Source organism: Oncorhynchus masou, chromosome 24, assembly GCF_036934945.1.
Source record: "Oncorhynchus masou masou isolate Uvic2021 chromosome 24, UVic_Omas_1.1, whole genome shotgun sequence".
Taxonomy (NCBI): Eukaryota; Metazoa; Chordata; class Actinopteri; order Salmoniformes; family Salmonidae; genus Oncorhynchus; species Oncorhynchus masou.
This window is the reverse complement of record NC_088235.1, coordinates 94,863,945-94,891,886: the sequence shown is the minus strand read 5'-3', so window position 1 is coordinate 94,891,886 and position 27,942 is coordinate 94,863,945. Positions and strand designations below refer to the sequence as shown.

Here is a 27,942-nt window from a genome sequence, read left to right as displayed (position 1 = left end):
TGTGTGTCAAGAACTGCATCGCTGTTGGGTTTTTCACGCTCAACAGTTTCCTGTGTGGATCAAGAATGGGACATCCAGCCAACTTGACAACTGTGGGAAGCATTGGAGTCAACATGGGCCAGCATCCCTGTGGAACATTTTCGACACCTTGTAGAGTCCATGCCCTGACTAACGGAGGCTGTTCTGAAGGCAAAAGGGGGGTGTTCTAAATATTTTGAGAACTCCATGTTTATAGTAAGTGGGGATTGTTAAAGAAAATAAAATCACTGCTTACCTTATCCCCTGATTAGTCCTGTTTTCTAACTCAGCCCTAGCAGCCTTCAGCTCCTCTTGTAGCTTGTCCACTAGTCTGCTCTTAATAACCAATGTCTCTTCAGTCTCCTCCAGCCTCTTTTCTGTATCTCTACAATGAACATGGCAACACATCTAGCACAACTGCATTCACAAAGGTGTGTATGTGTATTCTCCTACCAACCTGAGTGCATTCCCTTGGGCCTCAACCTCAGCCTTCATGCCCTCAATCTCCTCCTTCATATGACACACACTAGAAGTCTTAGACCCTACGGTGGAACCCAGAACCCGGACCTGTCAACATTGTAGGTGAACAAATTTGTCTTAGTTCAAGCTGAGCATCTGTGGAACCAAACCCACATTAGTAACAATTATTTGGGCCCTCTGTAAAAGGCCTGCATGAATAGCGTTATAATCATTAATAATGGCAGAGGTTGTATGAAATTGCATAAGCTGGAATACTTTGGTTTTGGAGCTGGCAAGTTCGAGATTCACTGCTTCCAATTCAATGATCAGTTGTCTGTTTTCTTGCATCATAGAAACACTTTCTTCCTCCACTGAGCTTAACTTCCTTCTGAGATGCAAGTTTTTAGATTCCAGTTCCCTTATTGAAGAGGATGAAGAGGGAGGCTGAAAAAAACATGACTTTTAATGCATTCCTCCATTGAATAGCAGTTTATTTGATCAATGAATCACATACATTAAAGAAAAAGTATAATCTCTTGCAAGCCTCTATTTACGGTTAGCTCGTCTCACCTTTGACTCAACTTGTGGGGCACTGCTACAGACCCTGCGTTCTTCAGACATCCTGGTTAGAGTGTGTGTAGTGACAATCTGGATGCAATAAAATCAATGATGAAGTATGTACACCAAACTTCAGAGGTAAGGCAACAATAACACCAAAGTCAGCGACATATTACAGTTGGTTAGCATTTTAGCTAACGTTAACTAGCACGTTTGTTAGCTAGCTAGCTTATGTTAGTTAGCCACCAGTAAGTAGATGGCTTGTTCGGAGGCAGTTGCTTAGTTACTTCGTTAGGTGCTGCTCTTACCTGTTTGGTTAATCAGTGGACATGGTGCGGTTCAACATAAAGTCTAAATAACATAGGTGCGAAGAGTTAATACAATCAAGCTCGCCTGCCACTCACTCCACACTTCTCTCTACATGCTGGATGAAGTGGTGTCGTTTTACAACATGATAGGAATCCTGCGCTCTGCTTCATGATTAACTGACGTAAAATCATAGAACGTGCGTGTTTCTTTGTAACCGTTTTAGTAAGACCAAAGACGGTATAGAAACTATTTGACAACTGTGTCTGTGTGCTGTTTAGACAGATACAGTAGTACATAGTAGCAGTCTACCGAACAACTTTTCTTTAAAAGGTACAAAGCAGGCGTTTTTATCTCCATAGCAAATCATTTCTGGTTAACAATTAAGTACATCACTGTGATTTGTTTTCAATTAAAATGGTCAAAAACAAACAACAATCGTTTCTTAGCAAAGACCAATTTCTCAAGCAAGAATTTTGCAAGGAGGGGAAAACTGAAAAACAGTCGTTTTTGGCAGAGTTTTGGAACTCTTCCTTATTGGTCTATTAACTAATTTACCGCTTGGGGATGTCTCCATGCAGGACAAAACTCCATCCCTCTAAAGCAGGTTGAAATGTCATGCATTTTTTTCAACCAGCTCTTACACGAAAGGAGCATTATCATCATTTTCAAAATTGTATTATTTCAACGTCATTATGTGGAAATATTATAACACGTATATAAATCACGTTTTTTACTGCACTGGGCCTTTAACATTTGACAGTATTGTAATCTATACGCCTTTATCAAGGACCCCTTTTCCTATACAATCCCCTCCTACTCTGTCTCGTGGGCAGAGTACTGCAGCGTTCAAGTGGCTGCTATTTTGCAGCACTGAAAGCGTACTTCCAAGGAAGAGTTTATTTGACGGAGGATGAGAAAGGATTTGGTGAAATGGACTGTTATTATTTGTACACACTGTGGTTAATTATTGTTACACAAGAAGGCAGAATAATTGTGCAGAAAACGAGATTAGATTTCTATGTTTCGCTTCTTATTGTGATTTCTTCCTCTGGCAGGTTAGTGTTGTGAGATGTGCTCTATTTGCCATGGCAAGAGGTCTGTTTTCATGGGTCTGGCTGAGGAAGCCTATCTACATACAGGTAAACCCAGTGGGAAATCTTTCCTATACTTTATCGTGATCGGGACAATCACCTATTCGCTATTGGACAGTTGGGATTATTCATGTTCCTGTATGGTAGGCACCTTTGAACATTCTAAGGCTCTTTTGGACACGATTTCATGTACATTAAATTTCAATATTTTAATCTTCAGTAAACTGTAATTTTGGCCTTTATATGGTTGTCATTGCCATTATTGAGGCTGTTGTTTCTGATACAACTGTTTCTTTGAGTATTGGATTGATCCTATTTCATTTCCAATAGCGTACTTGCTCTGTCGATGCCCAAGAGCTGTAGTCATTGGCCCAATTCAGTAGGTACTCACCGTTTCTGTAGCAACAGGGATCATCCAGCTTTCACACAAGACAGGAGGATACAAGGTATTTTTCCATGGATGAGAGCACTGCATTCAATCCCATGGACTGCTAGATAATGTTTTTCTTTGCATTCTAATGTTGTAATGTTGTTGAAAAATTGTTGTTGAATTCTAAAATTCTAATGTTGTTGACACAAACCAGTTCACCTGGCACCTACTACCATACCCTGTTTAAAGGCACTTAAATATTTTGTGTTGCCCATTCACTCTCTGAATTTCATACACAATCCATGTTTCAATCGCCACAAGGCTTAAAAATCCTTCTTTAACCCATCTCCTCCCCTTCATTAAGTGACATCGGTAAGGGAGCATAGCTTTCACCTGGTCAGTCGATGTCATGGAAAGACCAGGTGTTCATAATGTTTTGTGTACAGTGTATTTGGAAAGTATCGAGACCCTTTCACTTGTTCCACATTTTGTTACCTTACAGCCTTATTCTAAAATGGATAAAACATTTCAAAAATCCTTTCCATTGATCATCTTTGAGATTTTTCTACCAACTTGATCAAATCAAATCAAACTTTGTCACATGCGCCAAATACAACAGGTCTACACCTAGACCTTACCATGAAATGCTAACAGTGCCATTCATGAAAGTGTTAAGAAAATATTGACCAAATGTAAAAAAGTAACACAGTACAATAACGAGGCTACATACAGGGGGTACCAGTACCGTGTCAATGGGAGGGGGGGGGGGGGGACAATGAAAATAGTCTGTGTGGCCATTTGATTAATTGTTCAGCAATCTTATGGCTTGGGGTAGGAGCTGTTAAGGAGCCTTTTGATCCTAGACTTGGTGCTCTGGTACCGCTTGCCGTGAGGGAGCAGATAGAACCATCTATGACTTGGGTGACTGGAGTCTTTGACCATTTTTGGGGCTTTCCTCTGTCTAGTATATAGGTCCTGTATTTTTATTTTATTTCACCTTTATTTAAACAGGAAAAGCCCATTGAGACCGAGAGTCTCTTTTTCAAGGGAGACCTGGCCAAGAAGGCAGCAACAATCAGTACATTACATAATTAAAACATACAACAACATGATCCAGCCTAAAAACAACAACATTTACACTCCTCTGTAACAGTCTCCCATCAGTATTTTAAATTAATTCAGTGGCACTAACATATCTGGATGAAGCATGGATTGTAGATTATTCCATGTGTCTGGTGCACAAGAAGAGAAGACAGTCTTGTCTAATACTGTGAATGTCCTGGGGACTTTAAGTAGCAACCACCTAGCACACCGGGTCTGGTAACTGCTGGTGGTGAAGGAGACCAGACTACAGAGGTAAAGAGGGAGTTTACCTAAAAGGGCTTTGTAGATGAACACATACTTTATATGCGTAGAAAGATACAAATGTGAGGTCCAATTTGGTGCAATGGTGAGTGAGTGACTTGGCATTTGTAATAAAGCGCAATGATGCATGATAAACAGAGTCCAGTCTCTAAGACAGAGGAGGTTGCATGCATATACAACAAGTCACCATAATCAATTACAGAGAGAAAAGTGGCATGAACAAGCTTCTTTCTAGCCATAAGCGGGAAGCAAGCCTTATTACGAAAAAACAAAACATTTAAGTTAAAGCTTGTCACAAGATTATCCACATGAACTTTAAAGGACAACTTGTCATCTTTTTATTTATTTTTATACATTAGCAAAAATGTCAACCTGTTTTTGCTTTGTCAGAATTTTGTATTGTGTGTAGATTGAGGGGGGGAAAACTAAAAAAAAATGTGGATAAAGTCAAGGGGTCTGAATACTTTCTGAATCAACTTGGAAAGCTGAGAAAAACGGTGTTCTCTAGACCATGTAGGAGATCCAACCTTTACAATGCGAGTGGTGTTTTACTGCTACTTATAGAGCCCAACCTTTTTTTTATTTAGATAGATATGGTTCATGTTTGTAGCTATTTTTTACCCCAGTGATCGACATATCTATTAAAAATGTAATTTATTTTACAGCCGGAATCAAAAACCCTGGTCTCATCATCTCATCTGTCTGTTTGGTTCAGCCAAGAGACACACTCTGAGCTGCGTTTTTGTTTTGTGCCTGTTTTTCCTTCACACTGCTGTGTGAGTAGCCATGTAAGTGAAAAGTGACAGCAGTCACAAGGGAGAGTGTGTGTCTGCCATCTTAGTCCCACGGAGGTTTTTCCAGGCCACTCTGGAAAAACCTAATGAGGTCATAACATGATGGAACGCCGTCACTCGCCGGTTGGTCGCTCCAGTAAGACATGCCGATTTCATACATACATACAGAAGAAGTCTCAAGTTTACTTACACTTAGGTTGGAGTCATTAAAACTCGTTTTTCAACCACTCCACACATTTCTTGTTAATAACAAACTATAGTTCTGGCAAGGCGGTTAGGACATCAACATTGTGCATGACACAAGTCATTTCTTCCAACAATTGTTTACAGACAGATTATTTCACTTATAACTCACTGTATCACAATCCCAATGGGTCAGAAGTTGAACACTAAATTGATTGTGCCTTTAAACAGCTTGGAAAATTCCAGAAAATGATGTCATGGCTTTACAAGCTTCTGATAGGCGAATTGACATCATTTGAGTCAATTGGAGGTGTACCTGTGGATGTATTTCAAGGCCTACCTTCAAACTCAGTGCCTCTTTGCTTAACATCATGGGAAAATCAAAAGAAATCAGACAAGACCTCATAAAAAATGGTAGACCTCCACAAGTCTGGTTCATCCTTGGGAGCAATTTCCAAACGCCTGAAGGTACCACGTTCATCTGTACAAACAATAGTACGCAAGTATAAACACCATGGGACCACGCAGCCGTCATACCAGTCAGGAAGGAGATGCGTTCAATCCCAGAACAACATTAAATGACCTTGTGAAGATGCTGGAGGAAACCGGTACAAAAGTATCTATATCCACAGTAAAACAAACCCTAAATCGACATAACCTGAAAGGCCGCTTAGCAAGGAAGAAGCCACTGCTCCAAAACCGCCATAAAAAAGCCAGACTACGGTTTGAACTGCACATGGGGACAAAGATTGTACTTTTTGGAGAAATGTCCTCTGGTCTGATGAAACAAAAATACAACTGTTTGGCCATAATGACCATTGTTATGTTTGTAGGAAAAAGGGGGAGGCTTGCAAGCCGAAGAACACCATCCCAACCGCGAAGCACGGGGGTGGCAGCATCGTTGGGGGGGTGCTACAGGAGGGACTGGTGCAAATTATGTGGATATATTGAAGCATCATCAAGACATCAGTCAGAAAGTTCAAACTTGCCATCACAAAGCCCTAACCGCAATCCTATAGAAAATTTGTGGGCAAATGGGTCTTCCAAATGGACAATGACCCCAAGCAAACTTCCAAAGTTACAAGCTAAAATAAATCATTCTCTCTACTATTATTCTGACATTTTACATTCTTAAAATAAAGTGGTGATTCTAACTGACCTAATACAGGGACGTTTTACCAGGATTAAATGTCAAGAGTTGTGAAACCGAGTTTAAATGTATTTGGCAAAGGTGTATGTAAACCTCCGACTTCAACTGTAAATAAAACCCCAAGCAGATGTCCTACTTGGAGATATGGATTCCTTGTGATTGTTTTATCTTTGCAGAGCACTGTTTAAAATTGTACTCCCCATAGCCTACAGAATTTCCCAGAATGGCACAAGTAATTTAATCTCATTAAACCAGACCAAAAATCTTGCGTAAACAGCCATGAGAGATTACAAATCGTTCCACAAAACATTCAACAAATCCTGAGCATCAAAAGACGTATTGTCTACAGTTGGGTCTGCTTTCCGACTTACTGGTAATAGTGTCAGACATTGCACTGCGTGTGGCGGAAGTTATCGCGGTCGTCCAAAATTGAATCTCCACATAGGCTACATACTGTGGAAGGCCATGGTTGTCGGGGGGTGCAGAGCTCAGTGGTCCAGCCGAGATAAAACTGCTCCATGGATCCTGTCTGTCTGTCCGGAGAAATCCTGCCATGCTGGGTCCAGTTTATTGTACCCAGTCATCCAGATATGACATCCAATGCTCCTTGAGTCCTTTACCACCAGAGTTAGACCCTGGGGATGACTCATCCCAAATGGCACCCTATTCGCTATATTGTGCACTACTTTTGACCAAAGACCTATGGGCCTTTGTGAAAGCCATAGTTGAGATCACCAAACACGTAGCCCTGGCTGCACATTTTAATATGGGTAGCCTAGAAACGTGTCTGTTGTGATTTGTCACCTATTTAACACAGTGTGAACATGCGATCAGGCACTGCTGTATTTTTGTATGGCAATTTAAAAATTAAAATGACCGATGTCCATTGCCCACCCACCGGTTTTGTCCCTGTGAAGTAAGAGAGAGAACCAGGTCTGATGTACCCCTGTGGCCCGAGCCTGAATATGAGGAACTGTGTCAGTATGTGCAATAGGGGGATATGATGATGATGCTGATCATCTTATTTGATGTTGGCACAGTTTGACAGTGCTAACTAGAACACACATGCCCAGAACAGAACAAATTATTCAAAGTTTTAAATTGTATGTTTCTGGAAGATTTGGTTACCTACATTTTAGTCAGTTAAACTCAGATGTGGGGAGGTTTAAGGAGGAGGTGTTTATCAACTCATCTTTCCACAACTCTCTCTCCTCGGGGGAACACCTGCGTGCTCTCATCTCTCCATTCTCTCCCATATCGCCTCCTCTCCATGCTCTGCAGTGCATTAATCTATCAGCATGTGTTCACAAACCACTGTTTGAGGTCTAAGCTTGTCCCAGAGGACATGGTGGGAGCCTAATTTAATCAATATTACTTAAGATGCAGCATTTAGCTGGTTAGTATTTTCTTCCCACCCCACTCTCCTTAGGTGTAAACTTAATTTGTATTTTGGACATGCTCGATAGGCTGAACTGATGAACTAATCTGGAGCAGAAGTGCAGGAAGTCAGAATTAAATGCTATTGACATGTCACTTTGTCCTGTGACACAAGAGGAGAGCTAAAAAGCAATGTGTTAAGTTGTTGTGGCAACTTCTGCTATTCTGTGTGTGTGTGTGTGTAGGTTTGCGTGATTGTTTGCGCGTGTGTGTGCTTGTTTGTGTGTGCATATGTGAGGAAGAGAGAGCAAGGCTGTGTATTTTTGCATGCTTGTATGTTAGGAGACTTAGGTAACTTACAACAGGCCATGAACACGTCATATGTATCTACACAGTATGTAAGTGAAAAGTGAACAACTGGCCCAAAATCTGCTGTTAACATGTAGTGTTATTGTCGTAGTGTTGAGTCAGTGTGGGGATTGCGGTGTGTCCTCGACCAGGAGGATGTGTCCTCGACCAGGAGGGAGAGGTGGCGTCTTTCTTATTGCCTGCTGTATTCTGTCCGACTTGGGACTGGGATGAGTCCGCTCAACCAGGCAGCGCGTAGATCCTGCACATAGCACAGACAGACAGAGACAGTGTTACATCTCCCAGAGCCTGCACCAGGCACACAGATAGAGAGTGTGTGATTCCCAAAAGGCACCATATTCCCTATATAGTGTTTTTGTAGAGAATAGGGTGCCATTTGGGATGCACTGACTGTGATATCTCTCTGAGCCTGCACAATGCACATAGCAAATAGTAATGACACCTCCTTCCTTTAGAGACTTTGAGTCCTGGGAGGAAGAGATGGATGCTGGGACAGATGAGTTACTGGTGCGTGACTCCTATGAGAGAGAGGGAGATGCAAGCAGAGAGTTTACACAGGTGGTACAAAAAGAAGCTCTCACCAGGAAACATATTCCACGCTTGATGATTCCCATGTGTGTGCACTGTGCATAAGCCTATTAGTGTTCCCCATCTAGAATATTAGGGAGGGAAATGGTTTGCTTTTGTCTGTGACCCAATCTTTTAATTCTCCCTCTCCATCCATCCCTGCTTCATCTCCCCTCTCTCTCTCCCTTTCATCTCCTCTCTGTCTCTCCCCTTCATCTCCTCTCTCTCATCTCTATCCCTCGCAAGGCAGTTATCCCACTGTTCCCCAGGCACCGATGATGTGGATGTCAATTAAGACAGCCCCCTGCACATCTCTGATTCAGAGGGGTTGGCTTAAATGCGGAAGACACATTTCAGTTGAATGCATTCAGTTGTACAACTGACTAGGTATCCCCCTTTCCTCTCCCTGTTCATATGTCCCTCCCTCATCTCTCTATCCCTCTTTCTCTTTCCCCCATCTCTCCATATATCTCTCTCTTTCCATTTCTCTCTCTTCACAGCTGGAGAGAGTGCCCATTAAAGAGGACTAGCTTTATGATCATGAATAATGGATGAGTGGTGAGCAGGGCTGCAAAACAAGTGTCAGCATAGAAATGTTCTCTGCTCTTGATCCATTTCTATCTTCTCTCCCTGCGTATATGGATGCCAAAGAGCCGTTTCAGGTCACAAATAACAAGTGCTTTGTCCATGTATTTGTTGTGCATCCTTAAGTTGCATGGACTCAATATCTGGACCTCTGCTCGGTGTCAATTAAAAAGGCTGGACTGTAGTTAGGGTTAGAGCGAGCGGTCGCATCTACACTTCGGTCCGCAGGTAGTATAACTTTTAATTACATTTCATTATAGTACAACGGTTTGATTTGTCTAATCTGAGCAATCTACTACATAGCCGTCTTTGTATCAAAGATAATTGCGGTCCGTCCTAACATAGTCTACACTGCTATCTAGTATAACTTTTCATTACATTTCATTATAGTACAACATAGTTGTCTTTGCTGTCTTCGTATCCGTAGACTTAGAGTGAACTTCAACTACCAGCTATTTGTCAACATAATCCGCTGCTAGCTAGCTAGCCAACAGCTCCACAGGTAGTATCACATTTTCATTTCACTTCATTACAGTACAACGGTTTGATTTGTTTGATCGTAGCTAGCTAGCTACATAGCCGTCTTTGTTTCAAAGACAATTGTGTAGTCTAGAGCGATTTTCTAGGTTAGCTAGCCAGCTATTGTCGTTCTTTTAACGTAACGTAACGTAATCAACACTGCTAGCTAGCCAGCTAGCCCCCGAATAGCAGCACTGTAGAAACTATTACACTCAACGGAACGACTTGATTAGTGTAGTGTCAGCAACGCAGCCACTGCCAGCTAGCCTATAAAGTCAACAACGCAGCCACTGCCAGCTAGCCTACTCCAGCAGTACTGTATCATTTCAATCATTTTAGTCAATAAGATTCTTGCTACGTAAGCTTAACTTTCTGAACATTCGAGACGTGTAGTCCACTTGTCATTCCAATCTCCTCTGCATTAGCGTAGCCTCTTCTGTAGCCTGTCAACTATGTGTCTATCTATCCCTGTTCTCTCCTCTCTGCACAGACCATACAAACGCTCCACACCGCGTGGCCGCGGCCACCCTAATCTGGTGGTCCCAGCGCGCACGACCCACGTGGAGTTCCAGGTCTCCGGTAGCCTCTGGAACTGCCGATCTGCGGCCAACAAGGCAGAGTTCATCTCAGCCTATGCCTCCCTCCAGTCCCTCGACTTCTTGGCACTGACGGAAACATGGATCACCACAGATAACACTGCTACTCCTACTGCTCTCTCTTCGTCCGCCCACGTGTTCTCGCACACCCCGAGAGCTTCTGGTCAGCGGGGTGGTGGCACCGGGATCCTCATCTCTCCCAAGTGGTCATTCTCTCTTTCTCCCCTTACCCATCTGTCTATCGCCTCCTTTGAATTCCATGCTGTCACAGTTACCAGCCCTTTCAAGCTTAACATCCTTATCATTTATCGCCCTCCAGGTTCCCTCGGAGAGTTCATCAATGAGCTTGATGCCTTGATAAGCTCCTTTCCTGAAGACGGCTCACCTCTCACAGTCCTGGGCGACTTTAACCTCCCCACGTCTACCTTTGACTCATTCCTCTCTGCCTCCTTCTTTCCACTCCTCTCCTCTTTTGACCTCACCCTCTCACCTTCCCCCCTACTCACAAGGCAGGCAATACGCTCGACCTCATCTTTACTAGATGCTGTTCTTCCACTAACCTCATTGCAACTCCCCTCCAAGTCTCCGACCACTACCTTGTATCCTTTTTCCTCTCGCTCTCATCCAACACTTCCCACACTGCCCCTACTCGGATGGTATCGCGCCGTCCCAATCTTCGCTCTCTCTCCCCCGCTACTCTCTCCTCTTCCATGCTATCATCTCTTCCCTCTGCTCAAACCTTCTCCAACCTATCTCCTGATTCTGCCTCCTCAACCCTCCTCTCTTCCCTTTCTGCATCCTTTGACTCTCTATGTCCCCTATCCTCCAGGCCGGCTCGGTCCTCCCCTCCCGCTCCGTGGCTCGACGACTCATTGCGAGCTCACAGAACAGGCTCCGGGCAGCCGAGCGGAAATGGAGGAAAACTCGCCTCCCCTGCGGACCTGGTATCCTTTCACTCCCTCCTCTCTACATTTTCCTCCTCTGTCTCTGCTGCTAAAGCCACTTTCTACCACTCTAAATTCCAAGCATCTGCCTCTAACCATAGGAAGCTCTTTGCCATCTTCTCCTCCCTCCTGAATCCTCCTCCCCTCCCCCCTCCTCCCTCTCTGCAGATGACTTCGTCAACCATTTTGAAAAGAAGGTCGACGACATCCGATCCTCGTTTGCTAAGTCAAACGACACCGCTGGTTCTGCTCACACTGCCCTACCCTGTGCTCTGACCTCTTTCTCCCCTCTCTCTCCAGATGAAATCTCGCTTCTTGTGACGGCCGGCCGCCCAACAACCTGCCCGCTTGACCCTATCCCCTCCTCTCTTCTCCAGACCATTTCCGGAGACCTTCTCCCTTACCTCACCTCGCTCATCAACTCATCCCTGACCGCTGGCTACGTCCCTTCCGTCTTCAAGAGAGCGAGAGTTGCACCCCTTCTGAAAAAACCTACACTCGATCCCTCCGATGTCAACAACTACAGACCAGTATCCCTTCTTTCTTTTCTCTCCAAAACTCTTGAACGTGCCGTCCTTGGCCAGCTCTCCCGCTATCTCTCTCAGAAGGACCTTCTTGATCCAAATCAGTCAGGTTTCAAGACTAGTCATTCAACTGAGACTGCTCTTCTCTGTATCACGGAGGCGCTCCGCACTGCTAAAGCTAACTCTCTCTCCTCTGCTCTCATCCTTCTAGACCTGTCGGCTGCCTTCGATACTGTGAACCATCAGATCCTCCTCTCCACCCTCTCCGAGTTGGGCATCTCCGGCGCGGCCCACGCTTGGATTGCGTCCTACCTGACAGGTCTCTCCTACCAGGTGGCGTGGCGAGAATCTGTCTCCTCACCACGCGCTCTCACCACTGGTGTCCCCCAGGGCTCTGTTCTAGGCCTTCTCCTATTCTCGCTATACACCAAGTCACTTGGCTCTGTCATAACATCACATGGTCTCTCCTATCATTGCTATGCAGATGACACACAATTAATCTTCTCCTTTCCCCCTTCTGATGACCAGGTGGCGAATTGCATCTCTGCATGTCTGGCAGACATATCAGTGTGGATGACGGATCACCACCTCTGAACCTCGGCAAGACGGAGCTGCTCTTCCTCCCGGGGAAGGACTGCCCGTTCCATGATCTCGCCATCACGGTTGACAACTCCATTGTGTCCTCCTCCAGAGCGCTAAGAACCTTGGCGTGATCCTGGACAACACCCTGTCATTCTCAACTAACATCAAGGCGGTGGCCCGTTCCTGTAGGTTCATGCTCTACAACATCCGCAGAGTACGACCCTGCCTCACACAGGAAGCGGCGCAGGTCCTAATCCAGGCACTTGTCATCTCCCGTCTGGATTACTGCAACTCGCTGTTGGCTGGGCTCCCTGCCTGTGCCATTAAACCCCTACAACTCATCCAGAACGCCGCAGCCCGTCTGGTGTTCAACCTTCCCAAGTTCTCTCACGTCACCCCGCTCCTCCGCTCTCTCCACTGGCTTTCCAGTTGAAGCTCGCATCCGCTACAAGACCATGGTGCTTGCCTACGGAGCTGTGAGGGGAACGGCACCGCAGTACCTCCAGGCTCTGATCAGGCCCTACACCCAAACAAGGACACTGCGGTCATCCACCTCTGGCCTGCTCGCCTCCCTACCACTGAGGAAGTACAGTTCCCGCTCAGCCCAGTCAAAACTGTTCGCTGCTCTGGCCCCCCAATGGTGGAACAAACTCCCTCACGACGCCAGGACAGCGGAGTCAATCACCACCTTCCGGAGACACCTGAAACCCCACCTCTTTAAGGAATACCTAGGATAGGATAAAGTAATCCTTCTCACCCCCCCTTAAATGATTTAGATGCACTATTGTAAAGTGGCTGTTCCACTGGATGTCATAAGGTGAATTCACCAATTTGTAAGTCGCTCTGGATAAGAGCGTCTGCCAAATGACTTAAATGTAATGTAAATGTAAATGTTAGTTAGACTATAGTCCCAGCACACCAGTGGTCTCTGTGTTTCGATTGAAATGTTGGTATCTCCAGCATGTTTCAGACATAATATGTAGGGGATAATCAATTACACTTTCTGCAGTTCCTTCTACAGAAGTAAAACCCAAGGCCTGGTGGGATGCATGATTATTTAGTGGCTAAACAATGGCTAAGGCTGTCTCCCTTTATAGTGCACCACTTTTGACCTGGGATCTTAGGGCAAAGGTAGTGCCCTTAATGACTCTTTCCGCCCTTCCCATCCATACACCCCATTACATTTCCACAGCTCTGATTACAGCTGGTAATTAATAACAAGCAGTCACAACAGCCAGGATCAATGCTGCCTCATTAGCTGTGTTTTAGGGCTCCATCCCCTTTATAGTGCACTTCTTACTTCCAGGGCCCATAGGGCACTATTTGCATTATATTGGGAGCCATTTGGGACGTAGCCTTGCTCTTTCTCCACCAGCAGCCTATGGGATCCTGTATAGGAGTGAGAAATGCATAATCACAGTTCAAATGAAAGCCCTCAAAACATTGATTTTTAAAGAACAACCACATATTTATTTTCCTTCAGAGTGTTATCTATAATGACTTTGCAGTTGGATGCAATTTACAGCACCTACCTACGCAAGAATCAATATGGAACACAGTGTATTGTTTGTGTGGTCATGCTGCTTTGTAGCAGTTCTCTTAGTCTCTCATGGACAGACTATGTAAACATAAATGTTACTGTAGATCTGTCATGATTTGTACAATGGCATACGTGAGATAACGAGCAGCATTAGTTCCAGTGCTTTGGACAAATCTTGGTTTCACAGGTGTTAGCATCTTTTTTGAATTTAGAAAGGGGAGGGAACATTTGGCAATAGACTTGCCCGCAACTTGCAAAGAGAGAGGGTGGAGCTCTTTGTTTAAGTTCTGATACTCTTTCTGTCTTCCCAAATATGGACCCTGAACTTCATCGAGCCTCTGACCAATTACGCAATACTTTAGCTCTGGGTTAATCGAGATTAGTTCTTTCAGTTTAGGTTTGTAAAAAACACTGGGAAAGTACTAGGACACCTACCGATGATGCTCACTCTAAACATACAGTATATACAGTACACTGAGTATACCAAACATTAAGAACACCTTCCTAATATTGAGTTGCACCCCTTTTTGCCCTCAGAACATCCTCAATTCGTTGGGGCCTGATACTGGCCCATGTTGACTCCAATGCTTCCCACAGTTGTGTCAAGTTGGCTGGATGTCCTTTGGGTTGTAGACCATTCTTGATACACACAGGAAACTGTTGAGCATGAAAAACCCAGTGTTGGAGTTCTTGACTCAAACCAATGCACCTGGCTAATACCGTTCCCCATTCAAAGGCACTTACATTCTTTATCTTGCCCATTCACCCTCTGAATGGCACACATTCGCAATCCATGTCTCAATTGTTTCAAGGTTTAAAAATCATTATTTAACCTGTCTCCTCCCCTTCATCTACACTGATTGAAGTGGAATTAACAAGTTACATCAATAAGGGATCATAGACTGACCAGGTGAAAGCTATGTCATGGAAAGAGCAGGTGTTCATACTGTTTTGTTTGCTCAGTGTAAAGTCAAGTGTATAAGGTCTTCAGATTACTTGACCAGGGAATGCCACAGAGAAATTACAAGGAAAGCTACAGATTATGTTATTAGCCTGGCACTAATCGTATTTTGTGGCACACCTCCCAAGTCAAGTGTATCTGGTTCTCTGAGAGACCGAGGCAGAGATCCGCCTGCATGTAGAGATGGACTACACTAGACACCATGCTGTTGTAAATGACACTCTGAGCAGTTGTCGGTCCTGTGGAATGCTGAATATTTTAGGTTTAATATCAAGGCACTACGGCTGGGAGAACACTTATCTGGAAAGCACCAACTCTTCCCACAAGTATGGAAAAATCTAAGCACAGAGGAAAAGGGTTAACTGAGATTCCAGCTCTTTGGACCACAGAATGAGGTTGGGCTGTGGGGAGAGATATATGCTAAAAAGCGGTTGCTCTGGACCTGCAGTCACAATAGAGAAGTGACTTGTGACTAGTCAGGAGTGGCAGCGTAGCCTAGAGCGTTGGACTAATAACCGAAAGGTTGCAAGATCAAATCCCCGAGCTGACAAGGTAACAATCTGTTGTTATGCCCCTGAACAAGGCAGTTAACCCACTGTTCCTAGGCCGTCATTGAAAACAAGAATTTGTTCTTAACTGACTTGCTTAGTAAAATAAAAAATAGACTCCACAGCTCTCAACACTGAGATGACAAAGACAAAAGAGGAGAGTAATGGACTGGCATTACAGTAAGAGGTCCATTGAATAGAGAGAGAAGGATTAGATTAGAGAGCGAGATGGATGCAGACTGAAGGGCTAAATTGATTTCAGAAGAGTCATCTTTACTGTCAGTGGAAGAGGGTGGGTGGAAGATGAAGGGAATGCACATCTGTCAAGTCCCAGTCTTATGCATCATCACTAATAACAGAGTTCTTATAGAAATCCAATTCAGAAAACAGGGACTCGCTTTTCCTCATTTGCGTAAATGGTTCATCTTTGGAAAGTGGTATTGTGCTGGGCAAAGACGATGCAAGAGTTCACCTTTACTCACAATCATGTCAGTTAATCACTCTCCATAGTCATTGGATGGTAATAAAATGTGGGAATTGAGTAAGAAGTGGTTACAGATCCACACAGCATCACAACATGGAATAGAGGGAGAAATTGAGATTGGCACTCAAAGTACTGTATTAAGTTGAGAATTGCACAGAAGAGATACAGAGAGAGACAGAGTCATGTCAATAAAGCAAATTGGAACTGAAAGAGGGAGAGGGAGAGAGGCTAGCGGAGTCCATCACTGTCAAACATTGGACATAGTCATTATTAATAGATGGAATAGAAAGGGTTTTTGAATGTCTGTTATTCCTCCACTCAGCCAGCTTTCTGTGTTGAAGTAATGCCATTATTGATCCACTGAGAACATGAAGATAGTCCATTTAGAATTATGAATCAGGAAGAAAATGTTATCAACAGGCAATAACAATTTGGAGTGTCAAAAAGGATAAAGATTGTACAGTAGCCGTCTGCCTGTAACTAACCATGTGTTACCACAGAAAACCATTGAGCTGCTGATTACAGAGCTCATAATCAATAGTCATTGTAATAATGAAGTATTACTGTACTCCACAAGGCCCTCTATAGGCAACTACCCATGTATATCCCAATTTAAGGCCTGTTTCTCCATCAATTGTTCTCTAATTAGAATAAACTAGTTCATTACTAACAGTTTCATATATAGTGTACATGAATGTGCTGTTATAGCAGTGAGCAGAATTATGTTTTAATGAAGGACTGTAATATGTTGTAGATAGTTATGCAGTTCTGTAAATGCATGTTGTGTAAATCAAATGATACAAAACCTCCCCCAAAAAATCTATTTTAATTCCAGGTTCTAAAGCAACAAAATAGGAAAAATGCCAAGGGGGTGAATACTTTCGCAAGCCGCTATATGGGATCACATGAAATGACGTGATTGACTCAATGCTGGCTCGTACAGAATATATAGATGATATGTCTCTCGCTCTCCCCCCTCATTATATGATCCACCTCAGTTCAGTGATTTATTGTTCTCTCTGTTGCAGTGGCCAAGTCGGTCTAGGAAGAACGAGTCACATGGTCTGTTCTCACAGATGGTTGCTAGACTACAACAAGCATAGATGCAGGCGCAACAGACACTGGGAACAAGACAGAAGGCCTCACCCCTCCTCTCTCCTTTGTCTGTCACTGGCTATGTACCAAATGACACCCTATTCCTTATATAGTGCACTTCATTTTACCAAAGCCCTATGGCTGTATTGACTCCCTGTCCTCAAGCACACTCTGTTTCTCTCTCATGCTCTCCCTCTTAATAACAATAGTTATTATTCCTTTCACGTGTTATACATTTTACAAGATCACCCAGCCCTTCTGAAGAGGAATAACACAGTAAACAGGTTTAAGATGTCTGATTAGAGAATGTCAAGCCACGAGGGGTCTGGGATTTACGGCAATCCGGCCAAATTTCATTGAGTGGCATTTAGATTTTAAATGCATCTGTTTGCTGTTAGTTCCTGAGGAACATGGAGAAAGGTAGGATTTTCTGGCACAGCAATGCATTCGAAATGCATTCTGTTGAAACCCACTCAAATCTAAATTGACATTAGTTGTTGAGGAAGTGTCGTTTTGAATCTGGTTCTTTCTATGAACCTGACCCTGTTTTAGCGCAAATTACGTTAGTGTGTTATCTGTTAATCTCTCACCTCATCTATTCTGCAGGATTGTTATAATACTGAATCTCAGTTAAATTTTCATATTTCATTATGCACCCCAGTGAAGGAGCTATTCATTCATTCATTGGATAACTACACTACTGGTACTAGACCAGCCTGCTTATGGAAATGACTGGGAAACCCTTCAGTGCTGAGTGTCTCAACCTCACATTCCTGCTTTCTTGGTAATATGATTTATCGTTATTGTAACATAAATGTGGGGCAATTTTTAGCATACCTATCATACATTTTCTACATTCCATGATATTTACTCATGTGGATAATCAAACTCACATTAACTAAATGCTGTTTACACGTCTTCAGTCTCACTATATCTGGGTCAAGTTCTGTTCAAGTATCATAAAGGAGGCTGTTCCACCTGAAATCTTTGAATAGGAATGCCCAATTATGTATTCTGATCATGATCTTATTATGTAATGAAAGTCATCACAGCTCTCTCTCCCCCTCTATCTCATTATCTACTCTCTCTCCCTCACTCTCTGTTTCAGGCCCGATTCTCCTACCTACACATGAAGTATCTGTTCTTCTCGTGGCTGGCAGTGTTTGTGGGTAGCTGGGTGGTGTATGTGGAGTACTCATCCTACTCAGAGCTGTGTCGTGGACATGAGTGCAAGAATTCCATAGTGAGTTCCCCATTTCCTTATATGAAATTAGTAAATTGATGGAGCCTCCTACTGGTTAAAAATATACTATTCCCTCAAATTCAGCATTCCAGTGTCAGCTTCCATATTGTATTGAAACCATCCTGTGAGTTACTATACAAACCAACACCATGTCTGTCTATTAGTTAGTTACAGTATACAAACCAACACCATGTCTATTTATCCAAGTGTGACAAGTACAGGAAAGGAGTGATCGACGGCTCGGCATGCAGAAGCCTGTGTGAAAAAGACACGCTGTACCTGGGGAAGTGTCTCTCTGCCCAGCCGAACAACCAGGTCAGATCTGACTCTGATCCTAGTTCTACGGTAAATCTCAAGTCTTTCCTTTCCAAAATGTAAGAGGGAAGGAGAGCATTGGAGGAGACGATCCAAGGATCTTCTCCTCCAATCCACCTGCTTCTCACTTCCTTCTGACATTTGGGCAGGTGGTGTGGAGAGAGGACATGAGGATTCAAGGAAGGACTTTTGAGATTCACCCATAGTGTTTAGAGCTACAGTGCTTCTGTGTCTGAGAACTAACACGAGCATGTTGTGGGTCTATGTGTCTCAGGTGTACTCAGGTGGCTGGGGGGACCTAGAGGGGGTGATTAAGTGCCAAATGGAAGAGATTCCTCATTATAACCTGGGAGCTGAGATGGAGCACAGGAGGGAGGCCTCGCCCTTCAACAAGCCCACCAAGGGAACTTCCGTGGAGAAGTTCAAAGAGATGGTCCTCAGCCACCTCAAGGTCAGAATACTGTCATCTCATCCCAGTGTGATTCATTAGACTACCAGCTTTTATTAATAGGTTCATGTCTGCAACACTTATTTGAAGGTCTTCATAACACATTCATAATCCATACATTATGCATTTATAATCAGGACACCAATATTTCATAAATGCTAATTGATATTTTGTCACAGTATTCACATTCACGTAACTTATTGCCATCTTTGTTAGTGTGTTATGACTTTAGTGGCTAGCGTGTTCATTAATGCAGTTCTGTTACCCCTTATTCCTCTCCAGACCAAGGTGGGTGAACAGGCCAACCTTCCAGACCTGGTGAGCCTGGTTTTCTCCGTGGCCGACTACAACAAAGATGGCCTCATCTCCTTGCCGGAGGCCCGCTCCACGTGGGCTCTTCTCCAGCTCAATGAGTTTCTGCTAGCAATAGTCCTGCAGGACCGAGAGCACACCCCTAGGCTCCTGGGCTTCTGTGGGGACCTGTATGTGATGGAGAAGGTAATCTAATAGGAATGCCCATTTATGAAGAATAAAAACAGGGATTATTTTCTTCAGACAACACAAATTATCTAGTAATCATGAGCGTATTTGTGATGAAAGTCATCACAGCTCTCTCCTCTGCCTCTTCCAATACCCCCCATCTCTCTTGTTCCCTTTTTCTCTGAACTTGTACGTGATGGAGGTGCCCTATGCTCCCCTGTACGGCATCAGTCTGCCCTGGGTGGTGGAGCTGTGGATCCCCACGGGGGTACGACGCAGCATGGACCAGTGGTTCACGCCATCCTGGCCCCGCAAAGCCAAGATCTCCATCGGCCTCCTGGAGCTCGTTGAGGATGTCTTCCACGGGACCTTCGGCTCCTTCCTCATGTGTGACGTGAGCGCGGACGGCTTCGGTTACAACGACCGCCACGACCTGAAGGTGATGGACACTCGCCACATTGTCCCTGAGGCCACCTTCCAGAAAGCCATGAGGGAGCGGCGGTGCGACACGGAAGAGGACTGTCTGTACGGTGCCGACTGTCGCACTTCCTGTGACCTCACCAAGCACCGGTGTACTCCAGAGGTGACGCAGCCCAACCTGGCCAAGGCGTGCGGCGCACTGAAGGATTACCTCCTGAACGGGGTGCCGGCTGACATTCAGGAGGAGCTGGAGAAACAGCTGTATGCATGTATAGCATTGAAGGGCTCGGCCGAACAGATGGAGATGGAACACTCGCTTATACTGAACAACCTGAAGAGCTTGTTGTGGAAAAAAATATCGCACACTAAGGACTCCTAATGAGGTGAAAACATCCAGACCCTGGATTTGAAAGTACTGATTGGAACAGCGTTTCTACCATTGTAAATCCACACTTTGGGGAAGGGTGGAGAATCAGGACACAGATGAACACTACTGCTGCCCCCTCATGCTTTTTAGGGAACTATAATGAACAAAAATATAAACGCAACATGTAAAGTGTTGGTTCCGTTTTTCATGAGTTGAAATAAGATGGCAAGAAATGTTCCATATGCACAAAAATCTTCTCACATTGTGTACAAATGTTTTGAGCGTTAATCCATCCACCTGACCAAACAGCATGATCATTACACAGGTGCACCTTGTGCTGGGGACAGAAGGCCACTGATCACACAACACCACAGATGTCTCAAGTTGAGGAAGCATGCAATTGGCATGCTGACTGCAGGAATGTTCAACAGCGCTGTTGCCAGAGGATTGACTAATTTTCTCTACCATTAACTGCCTCAGTCTTAATGATTTTGGCAGTACATCAAACCGGCCTCAGGACCTCCACAGCCGGCTAATTCGCCTTTGGGATCATCCGAAACCAGCCACCCAGAGAATTACTCCATTTCATCAGCTGTCTGTAATAAAGCCCTTTTGTGGAGAAACTGATTGGCTGGGCCTGGCTCCCTAGTCCGTAGACCTTTTGTTTTTAACCTGACTGCACCCCTGCTCCGTCATGTGAAAGCCAGATTAGTGACTAATGAATTCATTTCAATTGACATTGTTGAATGCAGTTTATTTTTCAGTATATTGGGTGACAATCAAACCGTAGGTTAAAAATGCTTCACAAATTGAAGGGTACGGGGTTAATTTCCCCCATAATGTGTAATGTTTAGACTGATTGTACATTTCTAGCAAACAATGCCAATTGTATTCCATTGTCAACTTTTCCCTCCATCTATTTAAAATCTGCATTGAACACTGTCTATAGCGGGTGTATTCAAATCAAGCTAGGTCAGCATTGTTTTTGTTCTACCAGACTAAATTGCACCCACCTGGTGTCCCAGGTCTAAATAAGTTCCTGATTAGAAAACAATGAAATCAGCAGTGAAACTGGATTGGTGGTCCATATTTGAATATCCCTGGTGGATGGTTTTGGATCAGGAGAGTAAGTAAATCAGTTCCATGTCCCAATTCTACACAATCTCAACCACTTAAACAGTATGGGTAACACTTCAAACAGTAGCTCCTATAATAGAGGGACAAACCAATAAGACAAAGGCTATATTCTTTTTCTGTAGATTTATTAGAACAAAGAATTGTCCCTACATCATTAGGACCAGAGTTTAGCTGTCGGCAGCCTCCTGTTCCTGAGCCCTGAGGAAGCTGGCCTTCTTCTGAGCAACGCGGTCTTTCCTCTGGGCCAGAGAGAGCTTGGCACGGTTCCACCTGGGGGAGACAAACATGTCAGAATTATTACATTACGATCCATTTTAACAATGTCAGGGAACATGACTACAATGCCAAGGGCAGGGGACAATGCAATAAGTAAACTGAAATGTGTTAAAATACAAAGAGGTAGATTGAAATGGAATTGACCCCAACTTGGACCATGATCATCTAGTCAAGTTCACCATCAGGTTTTAGTCCTAACAGCATGAAAGCCAACAATGCAGTAGTAAGTACTGCATTCCAATATAAAATAGCCAAAATTGCTCATCAACTTGCCTCTTCTTCTTGACTTCTTTCTTGGGCTTCTTTTCGTGGACTGGGTTGTTACGAATGCCAGCATGGGCCTTTTTGTACATCTCCTGAACCTGCGAGAAAGGTGTGGCAAACAATAGTACCATGTAGTGGGTAAATAAAAGTACATTCCAGACCAAATACACATTAACACAACAGTACAGAGGCTCCTGCTGGATGCAGTATAGTTTTTACTTTACACACTTATTTACACATCCAGTTGATAGGAATGAGTTGGATGCCAGTTGTATTTTAGGACTAGTACATATGACACAGATGTATTGACTGTACTGCTCTCAGCCCCGTCTTGAAACGTTGATTACATCAATTTGGGCAAATGAAGGACCAACTACAATTTGCTCAGCCTCAAGTGTATCATCATCAAGCAGCAGTTACTACATAGACTTATTGAAAAATTCCAAATCAACCCCTATCCCCTCCTGTAGATCAGAGGGCATTGATAAGATTGAAGCAATGGACAGTAAGTTAACGCAGAATCCCAAACCAGGCCCTCGCCCCTACCAAATCGTTTTGAGGGCACTCTGGTGTCATGTGTTGCTGACAACTCCAAGGGACACTTCCTAAGTGACAAGGGAATTAAATGAAACCATTAACTTCAGGACACACGGGTGACTTGAATGACGCAATTGTGTTTTACATTTAAAAAGGCCTCCGTGAACACGCAAACGCAGGGCCAAGGGGAAGGGACTGGTTTGGGATTCAGCACAACTTTCCCATCAGAATTTATTTGCGTCATAAGCTGATATGATCACCAGTATGCTTACAGGCATGAGGCCTAAGAATTTAACAGAGCAGTAGTAGCAACCCATGCTAGCCCAGGTTTAGTCTGGTTCCGTGAAAACCGGGTAGAACTGGGTGTGTGATACAATCCCAAGTGGCTAATAGTGCAGATAAACACGTAACCATCCAGCTATGGTCTAATTGAACTAATAGACATGTATTTGCAGGCACCTCCCGACACATCACAATGGGTTCAGTGTGAACTTTGAACTTGCCGTGTCAGGGGCAACACCATTCTTGATGAAGCGAGAGAACTGCTTCTTGTATGCGTCCTCATCCTCCTCCATCAGATAGCTCATGTACTCAGACACATTGACACCCATGATGTGCTTGCGGTGGACCTCCGCATTGAACTCTTTGCTCTCTGCATCATATCCAGGGAAGCGCTTAGTGCTAGGAGGAAAGGAAGGGGAAGAGGGGACAAGACCATGTCAGTCAGAAAGGGACTACTGACCCAGTCATATTGACTGAGGATTATAGGCAGTTCACTAAGGCCATATGAAATGAGTGATTGCAGAACACCAAGAACATAACATTTGGCTGGTAAACTACTGATTCATATTGCTCTCAGCCCCGTCTTGAAACAGGACATGTTACATCAACCTGGGCAAATGAAGGACCAACTACAATTTGCTCAGCCTCAAGTGTATCATCATCAAGCAACACATAGATCCTGGCAACTTCAGAAGTACTAGCCTAGTCCCAGATCTGTGTGACTTACAAACAAATCTTGACCTGGGGATGTATGCATCATGTGCCTCGAGTGGGAATGCTGATCTAGGATCAGTTTTGCCTTTTCGATGACAATGAATAAGATTGTGGACCGGGGGAGCTGTTCCTAAATCAGCAATCTTACGCCAAGACACTAGATGCATACGGCCCCTGGCTACAAAAACGTTCTTAAGCCAGGGAAATAATTACCTGTGGGGGATGGACAGGCCTCCATCCACAGCCCCTTTCAAGGCTCCGAAAACCTTGTTGCCAGTGCTGGTTCTGGCGAGCCCTGCATCCAGGTAGCAGGTGAACGCACCTGGCTGATCGTCGATGCTCTCCACGTTGAACTCATCTCCAGTGACCTCCACCTGTCCCTCGTACACCTTGTCCAGGCCGAACTTGTTCAGCAGCTGGAGGGGAAGACAAAAACAGGATTAGAGAAATCTGTTGTAGTATTAAGCCAAGCTGACAACATTGTTAGTGTGTTCTCGTTCAGCAAGCAAGAAACACCGGTGGCTCAAGCAGAGGTCCTGTATGACTCAGTTGGTAGAGCATCATGCTTGCAATGCCAAGATTGTGGGTTCCATTCCCATGTTCATCCAAACGTAGAAATGTATGCACGCATGACTAAGTCTGCTAAATGGCATATTATATTACAGTCAGTTGCTAAACAAGTGGATCAAGTCAAACGGACAGGTAGCCTTTCGCCTGTAGCAGCCAATTCCTCACAATGAGCAAAAATAAATGCATGGTTCAATAGGATTGTTTGGCCATTCAGATGCAGAACAGACATACTTCATGTAATACAGGAAATCATGGCATCTCTATAACAAACAATCCAGAACGCGAACCAGAGTTATGTCAATAGCTTAGAAATTAGTTCAAGGTGTAAAAGATTAAACAAGGTTTGAGGAAAGTAAATGGCACATGCAATGTTGAGATAAGACAGCTTTCATTAACAGGGTACAAACATACACATTCGCTAATAGTGCTGCAAACTGAACAAAACTATAGAGGGAGCAATCAGGTCAGAGCAGGGGTGTATGAGAGCTGATCTTACCCTGCGGGCCAGCAGCAGACCAGTGCAGTAGGCTGCTGCGTAGTTAGTCAGACCAACAGCGATCCCGTACTTGGGCAGCTCGTGGGAGTAGGCAGCGCACACGATCATGTCCCCCTCGATCTTGGCATAGGCAATCTGGAGCAAATCCCATAACACAAGAAATAATGACAATACAGTCTACAACATTTAAGCCATACGCGTGTGCTGCGCCAATTTCCGGTAACCAACCCCTCATAGTATGGGACATCTCCGATTAACTCAAATCAAAGCGTCATGGGACATCTCCGATTAATTCAAATCAAAGCGTCATGGGACATGTGAGAATGATGGGGTCAATCTAGTTGAATTGATCTGAGAACAGTTGCACATTTTTCTGGGTGGATTAAACTGGACTAGAGCATGGTGCTCATGTGGCAACAGAGTTGTGGGTTTGACTCTAACAGGCCACACGTGTAACTGTCAATTGTGTGTTACTGATGAATGTGTTACTGTCAAAAGTAAGCTGCTTTAGATAAAATTCTCTGCTAAATGAATTGTCCATTCTGGTAATTCCAACATTTTCCCCATCTTACCTGGCAGACGATATCCCGGTTGGAAAAGCGGACAATCATCCTGTATTTGGGTGTGTTGTACTTGTTCTTATCTTGGATGACCAGGCGCTTACGGGCGAAGTAGTCCGTCTTCCCCTCTATGCAGAACAAGGATACCAAAGTCAGTGAGATGGAGGTTTATCAATGGAATGAATAGGGTCTTTAGTGTGAAAGGAAATATCAGGACAGTCATGGCATTTGCATTCTTGCAACTCCAATCACGTGCTAAAACAAATAATTTTGACAATTTAGAAATCCCTTACCTCGCCTCCTCCTGAATTTGACCTGGTACCTCTTGAAGTAAGACTTATTTTTCACCACTTTCACAAAACCCTATAAGACAGTAACGTAATTAGCATGTCGGTAAACCTACCTAACTACTTTTCAACACACAAAGTAGACCTAACGTTACACATACTGCACTGAAAGGTTATTTTATGTGGCCAAACTGTCAGACATTGTCACACCAAGTCTTTGACCCACCTTCGCTGATGGGCTAGCTAGCAGTTAGTTAGCACTACTTTGCGATGTTCAGCACAGGGATGGATTTTGGGCACTGACCACATTATCCTATCCCGGTCCAAAATCTTTGCCATGCGATATATGAAAAGACAATTTCACAAACTGTCGAACTAGTTGACCACATTTTCTACTAGCCAGCCGTTGTGATAAGTACTAGCCTCGGGCTAGTTTTAATTTCAACCCTACTCCGACTTTGGCAACACCATAAACATGTTTATTAGCGATTCAAATCACTGGACTTGATTACAGACAAAGTAACAATTCGATAGGAAGATCTCTATAGAACTACAGGAAGCATGAAATGATTCAGGCGGCCATTAGGCCACGTTTGATAGACCCCGTGAGAGGTAGCTGGACGGAATCCATCTTCATCTATGGCTTTCAAAAACATCTAAAACATGTGATTGCACACAACACATATCTGATGTCTTATATATGTATGTAGGAACATATTTTGGCGTTTTACTAACCATTTTCAGTCTTTTCTGTCTCCTTAACCAGGAGCCTGGAGTCAAAGACAGGGGATTTGACTCCGCTGCATTAGAAAAAGGAAGTTTGCATTGCGCATGTTGCGTAAATAGCGTGTAGCAGGATGTAGCTTTAGAGTAAGACAAATGCTACACTGCCCTCTACTGTATAGGGTGGACAATGGCAATACCAAGTGATAAGATGTCTCCAACAACAGTACATTATAAAAAATGTGCATCACTGAGGTATTTTCCTTTGTTGGTTTGTAATAAACCCTCAACGTACATTTATTGAAGGCATTTGCAAAGTGTCCTACAACACAAATTACATCACACTGTGACTGTGCCATGCTGTGTGTGCATGCATATTATGAACATCTACTGAATAAAAATAAACATTGCTATAGGAACATGTTAATAATTAAAACAACAGACCCAAAGGATGTTGTACAGAAGACACATGGGACGTCAAAGGGAGGGTTTCTCTGTAATTATGTCTGATTTTCATTCCATAGTAGACAGTATGGTGTAAGCAAGATTCTTACGTCAGTGTTTTTTTAGGACAGACGAGGGTGTGGCTGATATAAGAAATATGATATGTTTGTAAGCACTGGAATTTCCATGTAAAACCAGAAAAGTTTGTTTGATGACCTTTTGTTCTTATGTGGATCACGATAGTCGGCTCTGCCATTAACCTCATTCTCACCTGTTTTAAAAAAGGCAAAAGTGCTTATTTTAGTCTGAGCTGGACAGCTGATAGTGAACCTTTATTTCAACATCTTCTGTCTGACATTGAATAGTCTCCCTGTCACTAATCTCCCGTGAGCAGATTCTGCATCGATTTTACTTCTGGGTTAACCGGAGATAACTCTTTCACCCCCTCTGAGTGTGGCATGTTTGCTGTAATCCACTCTAGACAGCAACATTCCGAAACTTCCTGTGGAATTGATACTACTGTCAGAGGCAACAATGAGCCACAGGTGAGTTTGTGCTGTAGCGATTGGCTTCCAGTACTTTGCAGTTACTCTTGACTTTAGTAGACGACAGCTAATAGGAACATATTCTTTTACAGAGCAAAAATAAACATCACAAGGTGTTATTATATGAACGCTGGTTTATATGTTGGATGAACAACGACATTTAAGAACATACAGCTGGCGGGTTATACATTCCATCGGCAGGATAGAACAGCAACCTCTGGTAAGACACGGGGCTGGGGCCTATGCATATATGTGAACAACAGCTGGTGCACAATATCTAAGGAAGTCTCAAGGTTTTGCTCGCCTGAGGTAGAGTATGTCATGATTAGCTGTAAACCACACTATGTACCTAGAGAGTTTTCATCTGTATTTTTAATAGCTGTCTATATACCACCACAGACTGATGCTGGCACTACAACCTCGCTCAATGAGCTGTATACCGGCATAAGCAAACAGGAAAACGCTCATCCAGAGGCGGCGCTCCTAGTGGCCGGGGACTTTAATGCAGGGAAATTTAAATCAGTTTTACCTAATTTCTGTCAGCATATTAAATGTGCAACCAGAGGGAAAAAATTATAGGCCACCTTTACTCCACACACAGAGATACAAAGCTTACAAAGCTCTCCCTCGCCCTCCATTTGGCAAATCTGACCATAATTCTATCCTCCTGATTTCTGCTTACAAGCAAAAATTAAAGCAGGAAGCACCAGTGACTCGGTCTATAAAAAAGTTGTCAGATGAAGCAGATGCGAAACTACAGGACTGCTTTGCTAGCACAGACTGGTATATGTCCCGGGATTCTTCCGATGGCATTGCGGAGTACACCACACCAGTCACTGGCTTTAT

At 43.8% G+C, this 27,942-nt stretch overlaps 2 protein-coding genes, 1 long non-coding RNA gene and 1 other non-coding gene across 6 annotated transcripts; 1 reads left to right on the top strand and 3 right to left on the bottom strand.

The window, feature by feature from the left end:
* Nucleotides 1-492: 492 nt before the first annotated feature.
* LOC135513073 (uncharacterized) lies at nt 493-1,122 on the bottom strand. The gene is made up of 3 exons (XR_010451488.1): nt 1,048-1,122; nt 754-921; nt 493-585 (listed from the first exon to the last, which is right to left on the bottom strand). It is a non-coding gene; the product is annotated as an uncharacterized LOC135513073 (long non-coding RNA).
* LOC135513063 (divergent protein kinase domain 1A-like) lies at nt 913-20,998 on the top strand. Of its 3 annotated transcripts, none has more exons than XM_064935734.1 (7): nt 913-1,173; nt 2,400-2,483; nt 18,097-18,231; nt 18,439-18,546; nt 18,821-18,997; nt 19,277-19,492; nt 19,677-20,998. In XM_064935734.1, exons 1-7 carry the CDS (start codon nt 1,144-1,146, stop codon nt 20,271-20,273), a joined length of 1,347 nt encoding a protein of 448 aa, XP_064791806.1. In that variant the 5' UTR covers nt 913-1,143; the 3' UTR covers nt 20,274-20,998. The 3 variants fall into 3 exon arrangements, with proteins under 3 accessions (XP_064791806.1, XP_064791807.1, XP_064791809.1); XM_064935735.1 differs by lacking the exon at nt 913-1,173 and adding an exon at nt 2,222-2,269; XM_064935737.1 differs by lacking the exon at nt 913-1,173 and having other exon boundaries at nt 2,444-2,483; nt 17,650-18,231.
* A 508-nt stretch (nt 20,999-21,506) lies between these two features.
* On the bottom strand, nt 21,507-26,203 carry LOC135513067 (large ribosomal subunit protein uL18-like). Its single transcript, XM_064935744.1, has 8 exons — nt 26,120-26,203; nt 25,391-25,460; nt 25,110-25,225; nt 24,538-24,672; nt 23,685-23,887; nt 22,979-23,156; nt 21,948-22,036; nt 21,507-21,668 (listed from the first exon to the last, which is right to left on the bottom strand). The coding sequence occupies exons 1-8, from the start codon at nt 26,120-26,122 to the stop codon at nt 21,566-21,568; spliced, it is 897 nt and encodes a 298-aa protein (XP_064791816.1). The 5' UTR covers nt 26,123-26,203; the 3' UTR covers nt 21,507-21,565.
* Nucleotides 22,252-22,349, bottom strand: LOC135513410 (small nucleolar RNA SNORD21). Its single transcript, XR_010451531.1, has one exon. It is a non-coding gene; the product is annotated as a small nucleolar RNA SNORD21 (small nucleolar RNA).
* Nucleotides 26,204-27,942: the final 1,739 nt, after the last annotated feature.

Coding starts and splice junctions, on each gene's coding strand:
- LOC135513063 (XM_064935734.1), top strand. CDS start 1,144: ATGATGAAGTATGTACACCAAACTTCAGAG. Junction 18,232..18,438: donor ATGAGTGCAAGAATTCCATA/GTGAGTTCCCCA, acceptor TATTTATCCAAG/TGTGACAAGTACAGGAAAGG. Junction 19,493..19,676: donor ACCTGTATGTGATGGAGAAG/GTAATCTAATAG, acceptor TACGTGATGGAG/GTGCCCTATGCTCCCCTGTA.
- LOC135513067 (XM_064935744.1), bottom strand. Junction 24,673..25,109: donor ACCGGGATATCGTCTGCCAG/GTAAGATGGGGA, acceptor GATTTGCTCCAG/ATTGCCTATGCCAAGATCGA. Junction 23,888..24,537: donor GTCTGCTGCTGGCCCGCAGG/GTAAGATCAGCT, acceptor CTTCCCCTCCAG/CTGCTGAACAAGTTCGGCCT.